At 39.8% G+C, this 16,039-nt stretch overlaps 1 protein-coding gene across 1 annotated transcript; it reads right to left on the bottom strand.

The window, feature by feature from the left end:
• Positions 1 to 4,748: 4,748 nt before the first annotated feature.
• LOC110537209 (E3 ubiquitin-protein ligase NEURL3-like) lies at positions 4,749 to 10,992 on the bottom strand. Its single transcript, XM_021623076.3, has 4 exons — positions 10,851 to 10,992; positions 6,218 to 6,721; positions 5,929 to 6,102; positions 4,749 to 5,686 (listed from the first exon to the last, which is right to left on the bottom strand). The coding sequence occupies exons 1-4, from the start codon at positions 10,870 to 10,872 to the stop codon at positions 5,535 to 5,537; spliced, it is 852 nt and encodes a 283-aa protein (XP_021478751.3). The 5' UTR covers positions 10,873 to 10,992; the 3' UTR covers positions 4,749 to 5,534.
• Positions 10,993 to 16,039: the final 5,047 nt, after the last annotated feature.

The raw sequence follows: 16,039 nt of genomic DNA, 5'->3' as shown, positions 1-16,039 counted from the left end.
TGTGCGGTATGAGGGCTGCGTGGTCCCATGGTGTTCATACTTGCGTACTATTGTTTGTAAATATGAACATGGTACCTTCAGGCATTTGTAAATTGCTCCCAAGGATGAACCAGACTTGTGGAGGTCTACAATTTTTTTCCTGATGTCTTGGCTAATTTCTTTAGGTTTTCCCATGTCAAGCAAAGAGGCACTGAGTTTGAAGGTAGGTCTTGAAATACATCCACAGGTACACCTCCAAATGACTCAAATGATGTCAATTAGCCTATCAGAAGCTTCTAAAGCCATGACATCATTTTCTGGAATTTTCCAAGCTATTTAAAGGCACAGTCAACTTAGTGTATGTTAACTTCTGACCCACTGGAATTGTGATTGAGTGAATTATAAGGGAAATAATCTGTCTGAAAGCAATTGTTGGAAAAATTACTTGTGTCATGCACAAAGTAGATGTCCTAACCGACTTGCCAAAACTATAGTTTGTTAACAAGAAATTTGTGGAGTGGTTAAAAACTAGTTTTAATGACTCCAACCTAAGTGTATGTAAACTTCCGACTTCATCTGTATGTCAGTCAAATCATCATGGCTGTAATGTCAAATCCAGCTTCACCAGGACAGGTCTAGTGAACCATGAGCCTGCAGGCAATATCTATCCAGTCACTCAAGGTCAATTATTTTTAGGGAGCATTGAGGAGATAAAATGTATCTCTGCACAGCCACCATAATGTGGCTCCAATGTACCTTACCCATCTCTATTTACATCAGAACAAGTATTTTTCTAGTAGAAATTGACTCAAGACACTGCTGGACCAGTTTAAAAGTCTGTATCAGAGAAGGTTCATTTTGACTGTTGGAAGAGAACTGAATTGCCTCTTGGGGAAAAAAACGAAACATCCAATCATGGTTTAAGTTCTAAAACTATCTCACAGTACAATAAATATCTTCTCAGTGTTATCCTGGAAACCCATTTGCCAGTTAAGATTGATTCTTGAGGCATTCTGTATTGAAAGAGGTGGTTTATAATCATTCTGAAATTCTGCCCCCTGCTGAATGTTGAATGTCCATCTTTCACATATACCTTCAGGGCTTTCTTATATATCTCATGCAAATGTCTCACTTTAATGTTGATTTACATAATAACATTCTATCTCAACTTATCACCACTTACGTAACAATGTGATATAACAGCCCAATATCTACAATAAATGCATAGTATGGTTACACATAATTCAATTATGTAGTTTGATCATAATAAGATCTTACATACACACTTTGAGTAAACTAACTCAGGCAGCACATGTGTAGAGGTTGCCCCCTACTGCACACAAATATAATACACCAATAAAGGCATTTGACAAGGTTGTCCCCTCTCAAGCACAAGTAAAGCACATCATGTGTCCTGGGTTTGGTCCGACAACAAGCAGCCTATGAGTTATCATTGTAAAAATGTGCCTATTCTCTGGAGAGATGGTGGTGGTAGTAGTATGTTAGATTTCTCTTAAGGTTAGAACCATGGTTGCTGTGTTGTAGTTCTGATAGAAAGATCTGGGTCTTGGTAAGGCTTATCCAGTCCTGTGATGCCCCTCTTTGATCTTGACGTCTTGAGTGTTACAGAGAAAGGAACTCCATTACCATCACAGTCAATGGCACAGAGGATCAAACATTTACCCAGCTGCATGGATCTCAGAATGATACAGTACAGCAATGTTACATTGACTTTGGACAGTTTGTACGTTGACTATTAACTCTATGTGAAGGCATCCGCTGGAATAGCTCAACAAGTTGTTTTAAAAAAATACGTGTGACACAATAATTGCTGACTATATCATGGCACACCCTGAGAAGAAAGTTAATATTTTACTTGAGACCAATAGCAGAGTCTTATTATTACAAAATGAGAGTTCCACAGCTTTGATATCTGTGGAACATCTGCACTCTCAACAGGAGGGGTTGCTGGGCGGCCGTGTCTATGGATTTTCTTGGGTATGCAGGGTCGCATCTGAACACACACACAGGCCACTGCCTGTTCCCCCCGCTATCACACACACATAGGCCACTGCCTGTTCCCCCCGCTATCATCCAGAGGCAAAGGCAGCACAGGTGCATCACAGCTGGAACAGAGAGACTGAAAAACAGCTTCTATCTCAAGGCCATCAGACTGTTAAACAACCATCACTAGCACATTAGAGGCTGCTGCCTGTAGGTATGGACTATAAATCACTGGCCACTTTATGGAATGGAACACTAGTCACTTTAATAATGTTTACATATCTGGCATTACTTATCTCATATGTATATACTGTTTTCTATACTGCTACGGTATCGTAGTCACTTAATAATGTTTACATATCTTGCATAACTCATCTCATATGTATATACTGTATTCTATACTATTCTACTGTATCTAAGTCTGTTCCGCTCTGGCATTGCTCATCCATATATCTGTTCTTAAAGATAACCTGGCTCTCAGTATGTCCAAAAGGGTAAAATAAGTTTTCTATAAATTGTAACATGGAAATACTCACTTCTACAGTCTTCCTCCAGCACCTCCTGTGGTTGTTTCTCTCCTGCCCTGGATTCTCTGGTAGACCTCAGAGTCCAGAAGAAGATGCCTCTGCCTGGGGACATCACAACTGTGACAAATATCTAAGAGCGGAGAATAATTATGCAATTATTACATTTGTCATACACTACATACGTAGTTAGTACAAATGCAACTGCAATTGGAAGAGTCACCTGTCCCTGCATGGGGCAGCATACAGAGTAGCCACATGGGGGCAGAAAACTACTTTAATCACAATATATTGGCTATGACCTTAAAATCAATTTACTCTCCTGAGTCAGTCACCTCTTGTTGTTTTTGGGGATATGATCAGTCTTCCTTACCACAAGATTCATGGGAGACATGTCTAGGTATGGAAGTCAAGTTAGGCAGAATGTTCTGTACAGGCGCTGTACTGGAATATTGCTGTTTGCTGTAGTTCTCATTACTCTCTCAACTGGCTTTTAAACCTTGCGTTACAACAATCTAGAGACAATATTAAATAATGAAAAACTTCCTATAGCTGCTTCAATCTGTATTGAGTATAGTCACATAGTCATATATTTATATAAATTAATATCAGAAATATATATCAATAGATCTCTATACAGTAAAGAGAAGACTAACTCCTGAAGAAGAGCTTCACCTCTGGTCAGTCCAAAGACTGATTTAGGTCTGGAATGGAGGGACAGGGAGAAACCATTTGAACAGAACCCAATTTGAAATAGTCATGTGAAGTGAATATAAAACTCTTCTCTATTAGTGTGGTAGCCTACCTCCCTGAGAGGCTCCAACCTACCTACCTGTGTATGAGCAGTTTTAGCTGTGGTCTGGAGCTCTTGATGTTGTTCTGAGCCTGCACATGCAGCATCCCTGCAGTAGTCTCTCTATTATGACATCACCCACTCGCCAGTCAGGGTCACCAGTCAGGGTCACCACTGTCATCAGAGCCACAGGTCAGAGGTCACTGTGGCACCTGGAGAGATGAAGCTAAGTAAATCCAGTGACCTGACAAATGCAGATACAGCAAGAGAGGTGGTACGGCAGCTGAGCGCCCTTGCACTTGTGGGATAGGGAGCCTCCACCCAAGAACATCTGTACATGAAGAGATTGTATCTCTGTCAGTAAGTAGACTTACTGGTACACACTAGAGTAATATATAACATACTGTACAGTTAAAACCTTATGCCTGTAGTATTTTACAATAATGTAGACCTATGATATTACTTTTCCAATGTCTGTCTAATAAACTATTGTTATTATTGAACTGCTGCCCTCTCCCACATGATTTACAAATGCTTTTGCTTATTGTTTATAGCACAATACTCAAAAGGACAAAACTAATGTAGTCAAAACAACATTAGAGACATGTCAAAGGAATAGACAACAATTATTTATTTGCCAAATATGAATAGTGCATTTAAATTAAACCGAAAATTAAACTCACCTGCATTGCCATGCCCAGACAAAAAAAGCTTGCAGACAGTTTAAGACAAATATAAAGAACCTCGACCTGTATCCGGGTCTAATCCCTTAGTTGGGAGACTGCCCTGAGGCAATTAGGAAATTGATGACGTGCGGGATCACTTACAAAGCGTGATTATGCCGTATTCATGTACCAGTCGGAATTGGGATACTTGGAAATGTCCTACTTGTTGATTCGTTAAACACGGCACGAGTATAACTACAGTCCGTTAGCAAGTCGGACATTTCCGAGTTTCCTAGTTCTGACTAGCACATGAACGTGACAGGCCGCTACTCCGTCCCATGCGCGTCTCCAGTTTAGGTCTAAAGCATCGGGATGTGTGAATGAATGAAGCTAAAACAATCCAAAGGGGAAAAGAAGATACCGTAATGGGAAAGGCCTATCTGTTAACATAAATGTTTGTATTTGTTTTGAAATGAGCGAGTTACTTTCGTCGTCACTAATTGGCCTGAGAGGGGAGAATCATTCGTGGTGGACGACATGTTTACTGTTGCTTTGTTACATTTTGACAAGATGAACTTGCTGCTTTTTCCAGACTATGAATATAATGTCCTTAGGCCCATTGAGTGACCTTGCTGATAGCTACTTTATTGAGGAAAAATGTACTTACTATGACTGTGATATGTTGTTTTCCCACCTAGCTATCTTAAAATGTAAATCACTTTGGACAAGAGCGACTGCTAAATAACTACAATGTAAAAATACAAATAAAAAGAACGGTGTACCTTTGAGGATAAATGCACTTTTATTTACATGTGGATTTATATCGTGAAACTATTAACACATCTGTACATTGACAAAGTCTAGGCCTACAGTACATCAAGTAGTAGGCTAAAGCCTATTCATCTAACACAGCATAGCCTGGGCCTGTTATTTAAGTGATAGTGCCCTTGAAGCTGGTGTTTGGAGGATATATTGGCACGGGTGTTGTTAGGCCCGAGAAGAAGTCAAGGGCCTGCAAATAGTGACAATATATCCTCCAAACACCGGCTTCGAGGGTATTATCACTTTTATACAAGGGGTTACCAACATATTCAAATTATTTACATATTTTCATTGAAAATGTTATTTTTATGAATTTATTCACACTATTTCATCCTTCCACAACATATTGCCCCTAAACATATAGTCCCGACACAAACCTAGGGTTGCTACCCAAGCCGGCAGGTCATTCTTTCTATCGGTTCGTTGCCAGAGACGTGACCCAGTCATTAAGTATTTTTGTTCAGTATCTATGGACGTGACCCAGTCGTTCTATCTAAATGTTCTACTGCCATACTGGCTGGCAACGTTCTTATCCCTTGCTTGCTAGCTAGCCAACTATGGCGAACTTAAGGTCACGTCAAACAGTGCAGCCAGAGTAATAACAAAGTAACTGCATTTGTCTAAGGTGTTTTCTAGTGACATTTATTTGGCACATCCATAACAATGAACTAATGATGTGCGATTTCACCTGGTATAGAAAATGTGCTTTCAATTTTTGTCAGTCAACTTTCTTTCCACCTGTCCTCGCTATCTGATTGACTGGCGACACAGCGGGCAGATTCCGAACTCCGCGGTGACGCGCACTGCGCAGCATTGGCACAGGCAGCGGTGCCCACAGGATAGGACCACAGAAGCTCTCAAGGATAGACACACAGCGCAATCTTCAACCAAGTCCCGCTCTACAGTGTGGGATAGATAAACAGCAACAACAACAAAAACATTATGATCACCAAGCCAAGACAGAAGTTGCAAAGAGAACTACATGGTAAATAGACAACAGTACCTTTAAAGAACACGATCAACAGCAATCCATATTATTCTAAACATTGAAATTAAACTGTTTTGTAACCATATCAATTTTATTGCTTTTACACTCCCCAGCCTGAATGACTAGACTTTAATAATGCAGTTGGTTACTAACCTGCAGAGGAGTCCATCTGTGTGGTAGTGATAGGGTCAGTGGGGAGGTGGTTGCCCCGAGGGGTGCATCTGGGATGACCCTTGTTCACACACATGCAGCTGTCCTCATAAGACACAGAGGGAGGAGGAGGGACAGGGCAGGACCTCCGCGTATTGCATCCTTTTTGTTTTGATCCTGAGGAATGGAAGAATAATATAAAGAACAGATCAGTTAAGTAGTATTTTGATATAATCTGGAACAAAATAGATTTTTACATTTGATTAAACAAGAAATTCACCAAATGCCTCACCCAATAAGAGCACAGCTCTGGTCTGCCCGTAGACATCTATAATAGCCCAGAGGGGGCTTCTCACATCCACCCCCTTCAGGAGCAGGTACCTCACACGATTTGGCCCCTCGTACACCAGCACCCCTTTAGGGGTCACCCAGAAGCGGAGCTCTGCCCCTGGCATGTTGAGGCTGGAGGGCACGGGGGATGCCCAGTACCGGTCGGTGGTGGTGAGGTCAGGGATGGCCATGGCAGGGGGGAAGAGTGGCCCACAGGAGGAGGGGGGTATGGAGGTGAATCCCAGCCGCAAAGCTCCATTCCAGTGCTGGTCACAAAGCTCCACCCGCAGATGTATCTTCTCCTGGACCCTGACTGGACGACTGCTGAAGGTCAGACCATTCCGGAAGGTCTCCCTGTTCCTCTCCACACGCCTACCTCCCAGACTCAAACACACCTGGGTCCCCAATACCCCTTTATGGAAGAACAGGGGCCCCAGACAGTGACGCCCATGTTTTGGACAAAATTCTAAAGAGAGGGAGGAAGATTATTTTTAATGGTGGTCTAATGGCAAGTCTACTTTCCTTCAGAAAACTTTAAGATAAGTGTAAACATTCTCGCAGTTTGCAGACAAGTCAAGACAAGTGTGAAGATGAAGTTTATGGGTTTCCTGTGCTTAATACCTTCGTCACATTTCATGTACCATAAAAAAATATTAGTGAACTTTGTAATTCATATTATGGTCTTGACTACAGTTAAGCCTCAATGTCCTTGAGTTTATGGTTTTATAGCAAAGATCTCACTGATCCTTTAGTTTCATTATCTCTTGCTAAAGTCCAAATGACATATTAATTATTAACGTATTTAGTAAAAGGGGTAAATTGGTCATCAAAAATGAAGGACCAAGGCACTCTTCACATAGTTAAAATGGCTTTATTTGTATGGCATGTTTAATGGAAACAAAGATTACAAACGCAGACGCGTTTTGGCTGCATGGCCTTAGTCAGGGAGTACAAAGATACGATAATACGATGTCCTCTTTTTGACAGCATTTTCCAATCAACCCTGATTTGAAGGGGAGATTAGTTACTGAAATCAGAGAACAACACCTAGTAAGCAATGCTATACACATCAAAAAGTTAAATATACTGAACAAAACTATAAACACAAAATGTAAAGTGTTGGTCCCATGTTTCATGAGCTGAAATAAAAGATCCCAGAAATGTTCCATATGCATTAAAAGCTTGTTTCTCTAACAAATGTGTTTACATCCCTGTTAGTGAGCATTTCTCCTTTGCCAAGATAATCCTGACAGGTGATGCAAATCAAAAAGCTGATTAAACAGCATGATCAGTACACAGGTGCACGTTGTGCTGGGAACAATAAAAGGTCACTCTACAATGTGCAGTTTTGTCAACACACAATGCCACAGATGTCTCAAGTGTTGAGGAAGTGTGCAATTGGCATGTTGACTGCATGAATGTCCACCAGAGCTGTTTGAGAATTTAATGTTAATTTCTCTACTATAAGCCGCCTCCAACGCCATTTTAGAAAATTTGGAGGTACACCCTAATGGCCTCACAACCACAGAACATGTGTAAACACGCCAGCCCGGGACCTCCACATCCATCTTCTTCACCTGCGGGATCGTCTGAGGCCAGCCACCTGGACAGTTGATGAAACTGCACTTTTGTGGGGAAAAATTAATTCTGATTGGCTGGGCCTGGCTCCCCATTGGGTGCGCCTGGCTCCTAAGTCGGTGGACATATGCCCTCCAAAGCCTACCGATTGCTGTTCCGTTGCATGTTGCGTTTATATTTTTGTTCAGTATAGATACAGTATTTTATCAAAATGCAAATCAAAGCTAGAAGCATCAGAATCCTTAGAAAATTAGTTCTAACCTTGAATGACTGGGAAAAATCTATTTTACAGTACACTAGATCACAGCAAACATGGAGGCAGGAGACTAAACACAGCAGAGGGCAAAAAAAACAATAGGTCTACTACTAGATGACAGCAAAGGGACTTCTTAAGACTCTACAGGAAAGGTGAGAAATCCATATCTTCATTTAAACCAGGGTACTTAGTGGCCTGTAGTTTGTAAATCCAAAAACGTTCCCTTTGGTTTAACTGTTTAAGATGATTTCCTTTTCTATGTCAGGCCGGAACACGATCAACACCCATAGCTTGTAGGGAGGCAGGGTTGCCATGGTGTAGGGACTTGTAGTGCCTTGCCATGGTGTAAGGACTTGTAGTGCCTTGCCATGGTGTAAGGACTTGTAGTGCCTTGCCTAGTCTTCATTGCCTACCTCTGACATACTTGTGTTCCGCTAAGCGGTCTTGAAGGCATCTCTTTGTGATTATTGACATTGTTGTATGCAAACCATTTCTAGGAAACATCCTCCTGGTACCCTGCTGCACATGATTAAGAAGATCCCGTGGGAAGAAAGTTTTCTATAGGCCTACAGAAATGGATGTTAAACTCCTATAATTAGTGTACGGCATTTTATGACTCCACAAACATTCCAATGTCTGTGCTTGTATGGTATTACCTGGGTGCATTTCACATTGGCTTTCATTAAATAATTTGTTAGATACTTGCTGATAATTGGTCTCTTTATATATTTGCAGATTTAGAATTGGATGTTAATTTTCTTACCTGCACCAACTATATACAAACAACAATGGAAATCTATGTCTTGTTATCAGGGTTGGGTAGGTTACTTTTTACATGTAATCCATTACAGTTACTAGTTACCTGTCCAGAATTGTAATCAGTAACGTAACTTTTGGATTAGCCAAACTCAGTAATGTAACCTGATTACATTCCGTTACTTTTAGATTACTTTCCCCATTAGAAGAAGACAAAAATGTATGTTACCAATTGAATGACAGCTATTGCAGGATAAATTAATGTTAAAGTTGGCCATATATAATTGTAAAATGTTACTTTATGGGTTGGTTATGTAGGCTTCTTCTAACCCATCGCTTTCTACTACATATAATAATATGATTAAAATATACATTTACATTAGAAACCAAAGTCTATCAGAATTCCAGTCATTCCAATACATGTTATACCCCTTGATCTTCAATAATAGGACTTGGAAATATAGATTAGCCAAATTGTTTTACCTGAGCATGACCCCAAAACTAAGGACTTAATAGCCAGCCCTAATCTGTTGTTTATGATTTTGTTGTCATGGAGGACTGATTGGGCTCATTGATTCCAGTTGAAAAATAAATGCTGCGCTCATAGAATGGCAAGCTTTGAGCACTACTGAAAAGTGCTATTTACATGTTAAAAATGATGCCATATGCTGCATTTGCTATAGGCCAATTGTTTACCTTTTTGTTGGTGACACTTTGATATCTTGATAATATGCAGCTGTTTAAAGGGCAAATCCATTGATGAAACAATAACAAAACAGCCGCCCAGCCTCTGTTTTGGTAAAAAGCTGAGGAATGGCCCTGGAACAATTTAACCACTCTCAGATTAATAGACAGAGCTATGGATGCAAAGACTGACCAGAATCAATGGATACATATATGTATATATGTATATAATTTATAAATCCAGAAATGGATGTAGCAACTACAGATGGCCTCTTTTTAAGTCTATCAAAAGTGTGCAAGTTTGCGCATGTGTCCATTAGGCCTATGGATTAAAAAAATATATATCAGCATGAATTAGACTGAACAATAAAAAAAAACACTTATTCCATAGGCTTGGATCCGCACTATGCAGCTGTTACAAGAGCGCATTTTTCACAGGCTGTCCACTGGTTTCAAAAATAATGATTGATTGGCAGTTTTAAACTTCTTGAGTTCAACCATTATTGGGTTCAAATACACATTTAGATTTGTGAACAGACATCCATAACAACCACAATCCGTAAACCGAAAATAGCTAAATGAGAGAGCAACATTGTGCTTCACATCAATGCGCGGTGTAGATTTAAAAAATAAATATCGTATCGCCGTAGACTACACCACTGCTGTCATCCTTACCTCCAAGCGTTTATTCAAATTGTATAATCTTTGGATACCGACAGCAGTCGCACATTTGGAAGACATAGCTTGGACTGTAGCCTACGAAAGCCTATTCCTGCTCTTTTCCCGCGATCCAGTTGTAAACGCCTTTTTTCAATGCTGAATTGAATGTCATTGAAAAAAACAGAGAAGTGTAAAAAAAAAAAAAAACGCAAACATGAATTTAAAAGTAATCCTCGAAGTAATCTCTAGTTTTTCAAAAGTATCTGTAATCTGATAACAATAGTTTTGCTGGTAACGGATTACAGTTTTTTTTATCCCTTCATGTAATCCGTTACTCCCCAACCTTGCTTGTTATTAATAGATTACCATTTCATTTTAGAATAGCAATTTTTGCTATGTTTTTACCAATAATGCCCCCTAGATGACAGACTTTTGAAGCCACCGAGCAATTTAGCAAGCCATTGTAAAAAAAAATTGGGAAGCTATAAAAATGGATTTAATAATGTGTTCACACGTTTTTCACAAGTATATTCTATTACAGACACCTTAATGCTTATGTTTAAATTATATTATATTTAATTTCTGTACATGTGTTATATCTGTCTACACATCTGTTGTTGAACACATCAGAATGTGAATAATATTAATATTGTATTCTTACCAATGCTCTTACTGTTCCCCATTCTCTTCAGGTTTGCCTGTCTTGAAGTGTGGTTATTATCTATGGAGTCTACAGACTGGACTGATACAGTAGCAGGGCAGCAGTGACATTGGCTTGTGTTAGTGTGACAGGTGTCTAGTTTTGTTTTGAGACAGAACAACCTCTTCAGTTTAAGGTTGGGGGAGTGGTATGAAAACAAAGCCTCACCTACCCACTCTTCTCTGCTCAGCAAAATTACTTTGCAAAATGTATGCTGTTAATTTGTTTATTATTTATTCAGTAAAGAAGACGAGTTGTATCATGGATTAATGTTTATGAATACCACAATAATTGTTTTGTTTTTTAAACAATTTTTTACATAATTTTTTCATTCACTAGTTTTATTTTAATGCATACATTATTTAGATAAAATGGGGCGATACATAATGTAAATGGAGCTGTGAATGGCCATTATGATGTGTTTACTGTGTTCTGTTCTCTAACCTGAGACAGAAGCAATACAGACAGAAAAGTTCAACACACCAGACCAACCTTCAGTGGCTATCAAATCTTGAACCCTGAGACAACCGTTCAACAGAATAAGTACCTGTCTTCAGATGAAAGAGCCAAGCTTGCCCCCTCACTGAACATGACACAAAGCCAGGTGAAGGTATTGTACTGTAGATGGCATCAACACTTACAGAGTCATTAATGAATGATAATCAAACATCCCACTGGGCACAGAAGTAATTTCAATGTCTAGTTTTGATTTACATTTAACGTGAATTCAAAGTGAAAAAAAGTATAGTTTCACCATGTCATTGGAATTAAAAGTTGGGTAAAAAAAATGTTGATGACTTTTTGCAAATCCAATCAGTTTCCACGTTTATTCAACAATCCTTACATATATTTTTAGGTTGAAATGACCTTGATACAACGTTGATTCAACCTTTCATTTTCATTTTCGAATTCACTCAGCATGACGAAAGCAACAGTGCCAATAGATAGATCCATAAAACATCAGTTGGCTTTAGTGATATAAAAGCCTAAGTACTTCAGTTCAAGTAAATCTGTTTGCTGCATGGCCTAACATCATTTAGTCTTGTCACACTTACAATCATTTTATCCCCAGAAATAGGTTCAGAGCCTATGGAACAGGTTTGTTGCATGGCCCCTTGAGAAACTGTAGAAAAAAAACAAAAATAAGAGGAGGGAAGGAAACAGTGTCGGGGTGAGAGCTACTAGCTATACTGGCTGGGTGTTGGGACGTGCAGGCAGCTCGTGCTGGCTGAGTGGTCTGGCCAATCTACTGGTCACTCTGTATACAAAACAAAGGATCTTCGTTGCGGGTGGATGGGTTGGGCAACTCAGATGGCTCAGGCCAGCCATTTTTTTCCAGTGTCATATGGATGCATTGGGATATGCGTCCACATGGACATGTGTCTAGGTGTTCTACCTCATGTTCAGATCCTCAGAGCTCCCATCCTCATCAGACTGTGAGGCTGTCCGAGACTTCGGCCCATTCATCATCCAAGATGGATACTACAGCTGTCTCGGGTCCATCAGCCCCACTCCCTTAAGCCCTCAAGGTGTTTGCGAAACCACTCAAGGTGTAAGAACGGTAAGGACCTCCCCAGCCATTGCACCAGCTGTCGTCATCGGCAGTTCTATGTTAAGAAACATCAGGGTTCCCGGTGCAAAAAAAACATTTGCTTTTCTAGAGCACGAGTACAGGACATTACAAGGCTGCTTCCGACCATTCTATGACAGCTGCCAGGAACTGACGCTGTCGTAGTCCATGTGGGGTCAAATTACATTAGGAGGGCTAGCTGGGAACTTCTGAAAATGTATTTTAAAGAACTGATTCTAGCATTGAAAGATTCCAAAAAGCTGCCAATTATTTCAGGTCCAGTACCATCGTTCGGCCCCGGGTGTGAAAGATTCAGCAGGTTACTGGCATTACAAACCTAGCTAAAAGATTACTGTAGCTCTGATGGAATCACTTTTATAGATAACCTTGTCACCTTCTGGAAACAGAAGATGCTCTACAGGAATGACAGAGTCCATCCAAATCATCTTGGCTTCTGGACTCTGTCCACACATTTCAAGGCTGCATTGAGACAATGACTTATCAATGACCCAAGCCCAGCTGCAAATGTACATTGTCCCAGGGGTGTTAGCAGACACAATGTAAGTAACTTAATTTATGTCCCTCTAACTGCCCTGAATGCCTCTATTGATCCTACAGCTATTGTATGCAGTAATCATGTGCCTATGAACCAGAGTTATACGGTTAGCACTGAGGCGGTGTGCCCTAGTAGGAAGTCCACTGTGTGCAGCTAACCCTGCACTATCAGCTCAAACATAAATAACATGAGCATGTCTACGTCTGCTAAGCTTCCCAATAAAGCAATGAAAACAATCAAGCATCCCAGAAAAGTCCTAAAAAGGGCCCACATTAACATATGTAGCTTAAATAACAAGGTTAATGAAATCAATAACTTGCTAGTAACAGATGACATTCACATTCTGACAATCTCTGAAACTCACTTAGATAATACCTTTGATGATACAGTGGCAGCAATACATGGTTATAACATCTACAGAAAAGGCAGACATGCTAACAGTGCTTTGCTGTTTATGTTCAGAACCACATTCCTGTAAAGATTGCTGAATACTGTTAAAGTAATATGGCTACAGATTAATATGCCTCGCCTAAAGTCCATTCTTGTGGGAAGCTGCTATAGACCACCAAGTGCTAACAGTCATTATCTGAATAATATGTGTGAAATGCTTGGTAATGTATGTGATACCAACAGAGAGGTATATTTTTCTGGGTGATTTCAATATTGACTGGCTTTCATTAAGCTGCCCACTCAAGAAAAAGCTTCAAACTGTAACCAGTGCCTGCCACCAGCCTACCATGGTAGTTAGAAACAGCACAGGAATGAAATCATCAACATGCACTGATCACATCTTTACTAATGATGCTGGTTTTTGATTAAAAGCCGTATCCAAATCCATCGGATGTAGTGATCACAATGACAGTAGCCATATCTAGGAAAACCAAATTCCAAAGGTGGTCCTAATATAGTGTATAAGAGGTAATACAATAAGTTTTGTAGTGATTTCCATGTTGATTATGAAAATACTATGTGCTAGTCTGTGGTGTGTAATGAGGAGAAACCAGACACTGCACTTGACATATTTATGAAATTGCTTATTCCAGTTACAAATAAGCATGCACCCATTAAGAAAATGACTGTACTTTTTAAAAATCCCCTTAGATTGATGAGAAATTTTAAAAAATGGCTGGTTGAGAGGGATCAGGCAAAAGGAAATAAGTCTGGCTGCACAACTGGTTGGAAAACATACTGCAAATTGAGAAATCATGTGACTAAGCTGAATAAAAAGAAGTAGAATCTATAGTATGACACAAATATAAATTATATAAAGAATGATAGCACCTTTAAATTAAATTTTGGGCAAAAAGGCAAACTCAGCTCCATCATTCATTGAATCAGATGGCTCATTCATCACAAAACACATTGATAATTCTTCCTACTAATGATTTTTTCATTGGCAAGATTAGCAAACTTAGGCATGACATGCCAGCAACAAATGAAGACACTACACATACAAGTTTATCTCACTAAATTATGAATTCTGTAAAGTATATGTGGAAGAGGTGAAAAAATTGTTGTCTATCATCAATGACAAGCCACTGGGGTCTAACAACTTGGAAGGAAAATTACTGAGTATAATAGCAGATGATATTGCCACTCCTATTTGCCATATCTTCAATTGAAGCCTACTAAAACCTGTGTGCCCTCAGGCCTGGAGTGAAGCAAAAGTTTTCCCCCTACCTAAGAATAGTAAAGCCCCCTTTATTGGCTTAATAGCCAACCAATCTGGCTGTTACCAAGCCATAGTATACTTTTGGAAAACTTGTGCTTGACCAGATACAATGCCATTTTACAGTAAACAAATTGACAACAAACTTTCAGCACGCTTATAGGGAAGGACATTCAACAAGCACAGCACTTCAAAAATGATTGATTGGCTGAGAGAAATTGATGATAAAAAGATTGTGGGGGCTGTTTTATTAGACTTCGGTATGGCTTTTGACATTATAGTTCATAGTCTGTTGCTGGAAAAACATGTGTCATGGCTTTACACCCCCTGCTATATTGTGGATACATAGTTTCCTGTCTAACAGAACACAGAGGGTGTTCTTTAATGGAAGCCTCTCCAACAAAGTCCAGGTAGAATCAGGAATTCCTCAGGGCAACTGTCTAGGCCCCTTACTTTTTTAAATTTTTACTAACGACATGCCACTGGCTTTGAGTAAAGCCAGTGTGTCCATATATGCCCATGTATGCAGATGACTCAACACTAACATACAAACTAACATACACATCAGCTTCCACAGCAACTGAAATGACAACAACACTTAACAAAGAGCTGCTGTTCTTTATGAATGGGTGGCAAGGAACATGTTATTCCTAAATGTTTCAAAAACTAAAAGCATTGATTTTGGACAAATCCTTCACTAAACCCTAAACTTCAACTAAATCTTGTAATGAATAATGTGGAAATTGAGCAAGTTGAGGAGACTACATATGGTCATGGTCAAAACATATTGATACAACAGTAGCTAGGATGGGGAGAAATCTGTATATAATAAAGCGCTCCTCTGCATTCTTAACAGCAGTATAAACCAGGCAGGTCCTACAGGCCCTACTTTTGTCCCACCTGAACTAGTGTTCAGTCGTGTGGTCAGGTGCCACAAAGAGGGACTTGGGAAAATTGCAATTGGCTCAGAACAGGGCAGTAAGGCTGGCCCTTGGGTGTACACAGAGAGCTAACATTAATGCTATGCATGTCAATCTCTCCTGGCTCAAAGTGGAGGACACACATGCATACCCCACAAGACATGCCACCAGAGGTCTCTTCACAGTCCCGAAATCCAAAATAAACTCTGGGAGACAGTACTAGATAGAGCCATGACTACATGGAACTTTATTCCACATCAAGTAACTCATGCCAGCAGAAAAAAAGTATTTAAAAAAAACAGATAAAAATACACCTTATGGAATTGAGGGGACTGTGAAGCAACACAAACATTGGCACAGACATATGCATTCACACACACGCACGATAACATATGCACTGTACATACACATGGATCCAATACTGTATATATGTGG

Source organism: Oncorhynchus mykiss, chromosome 12 (assembly GCF_057628025.1).
Source record: "Oncorhynchus mykiss isolate SJ-2025 chromosome 12, ASM5762802v1, whole genome shotgun sequence".
Taxonomy (NCBI): domain Eukaryota; kingdom Metazoa; phylum Chordata; class Actinopteri; order Salmoniformes; family Salmonidae; genus Oncorhynchus; species Oncorhynchus mykiss.
Note: the sequence above shows the minus strand (reverse complement) of the source record. Positions and strands in the feature narration are given on the sequence as shown.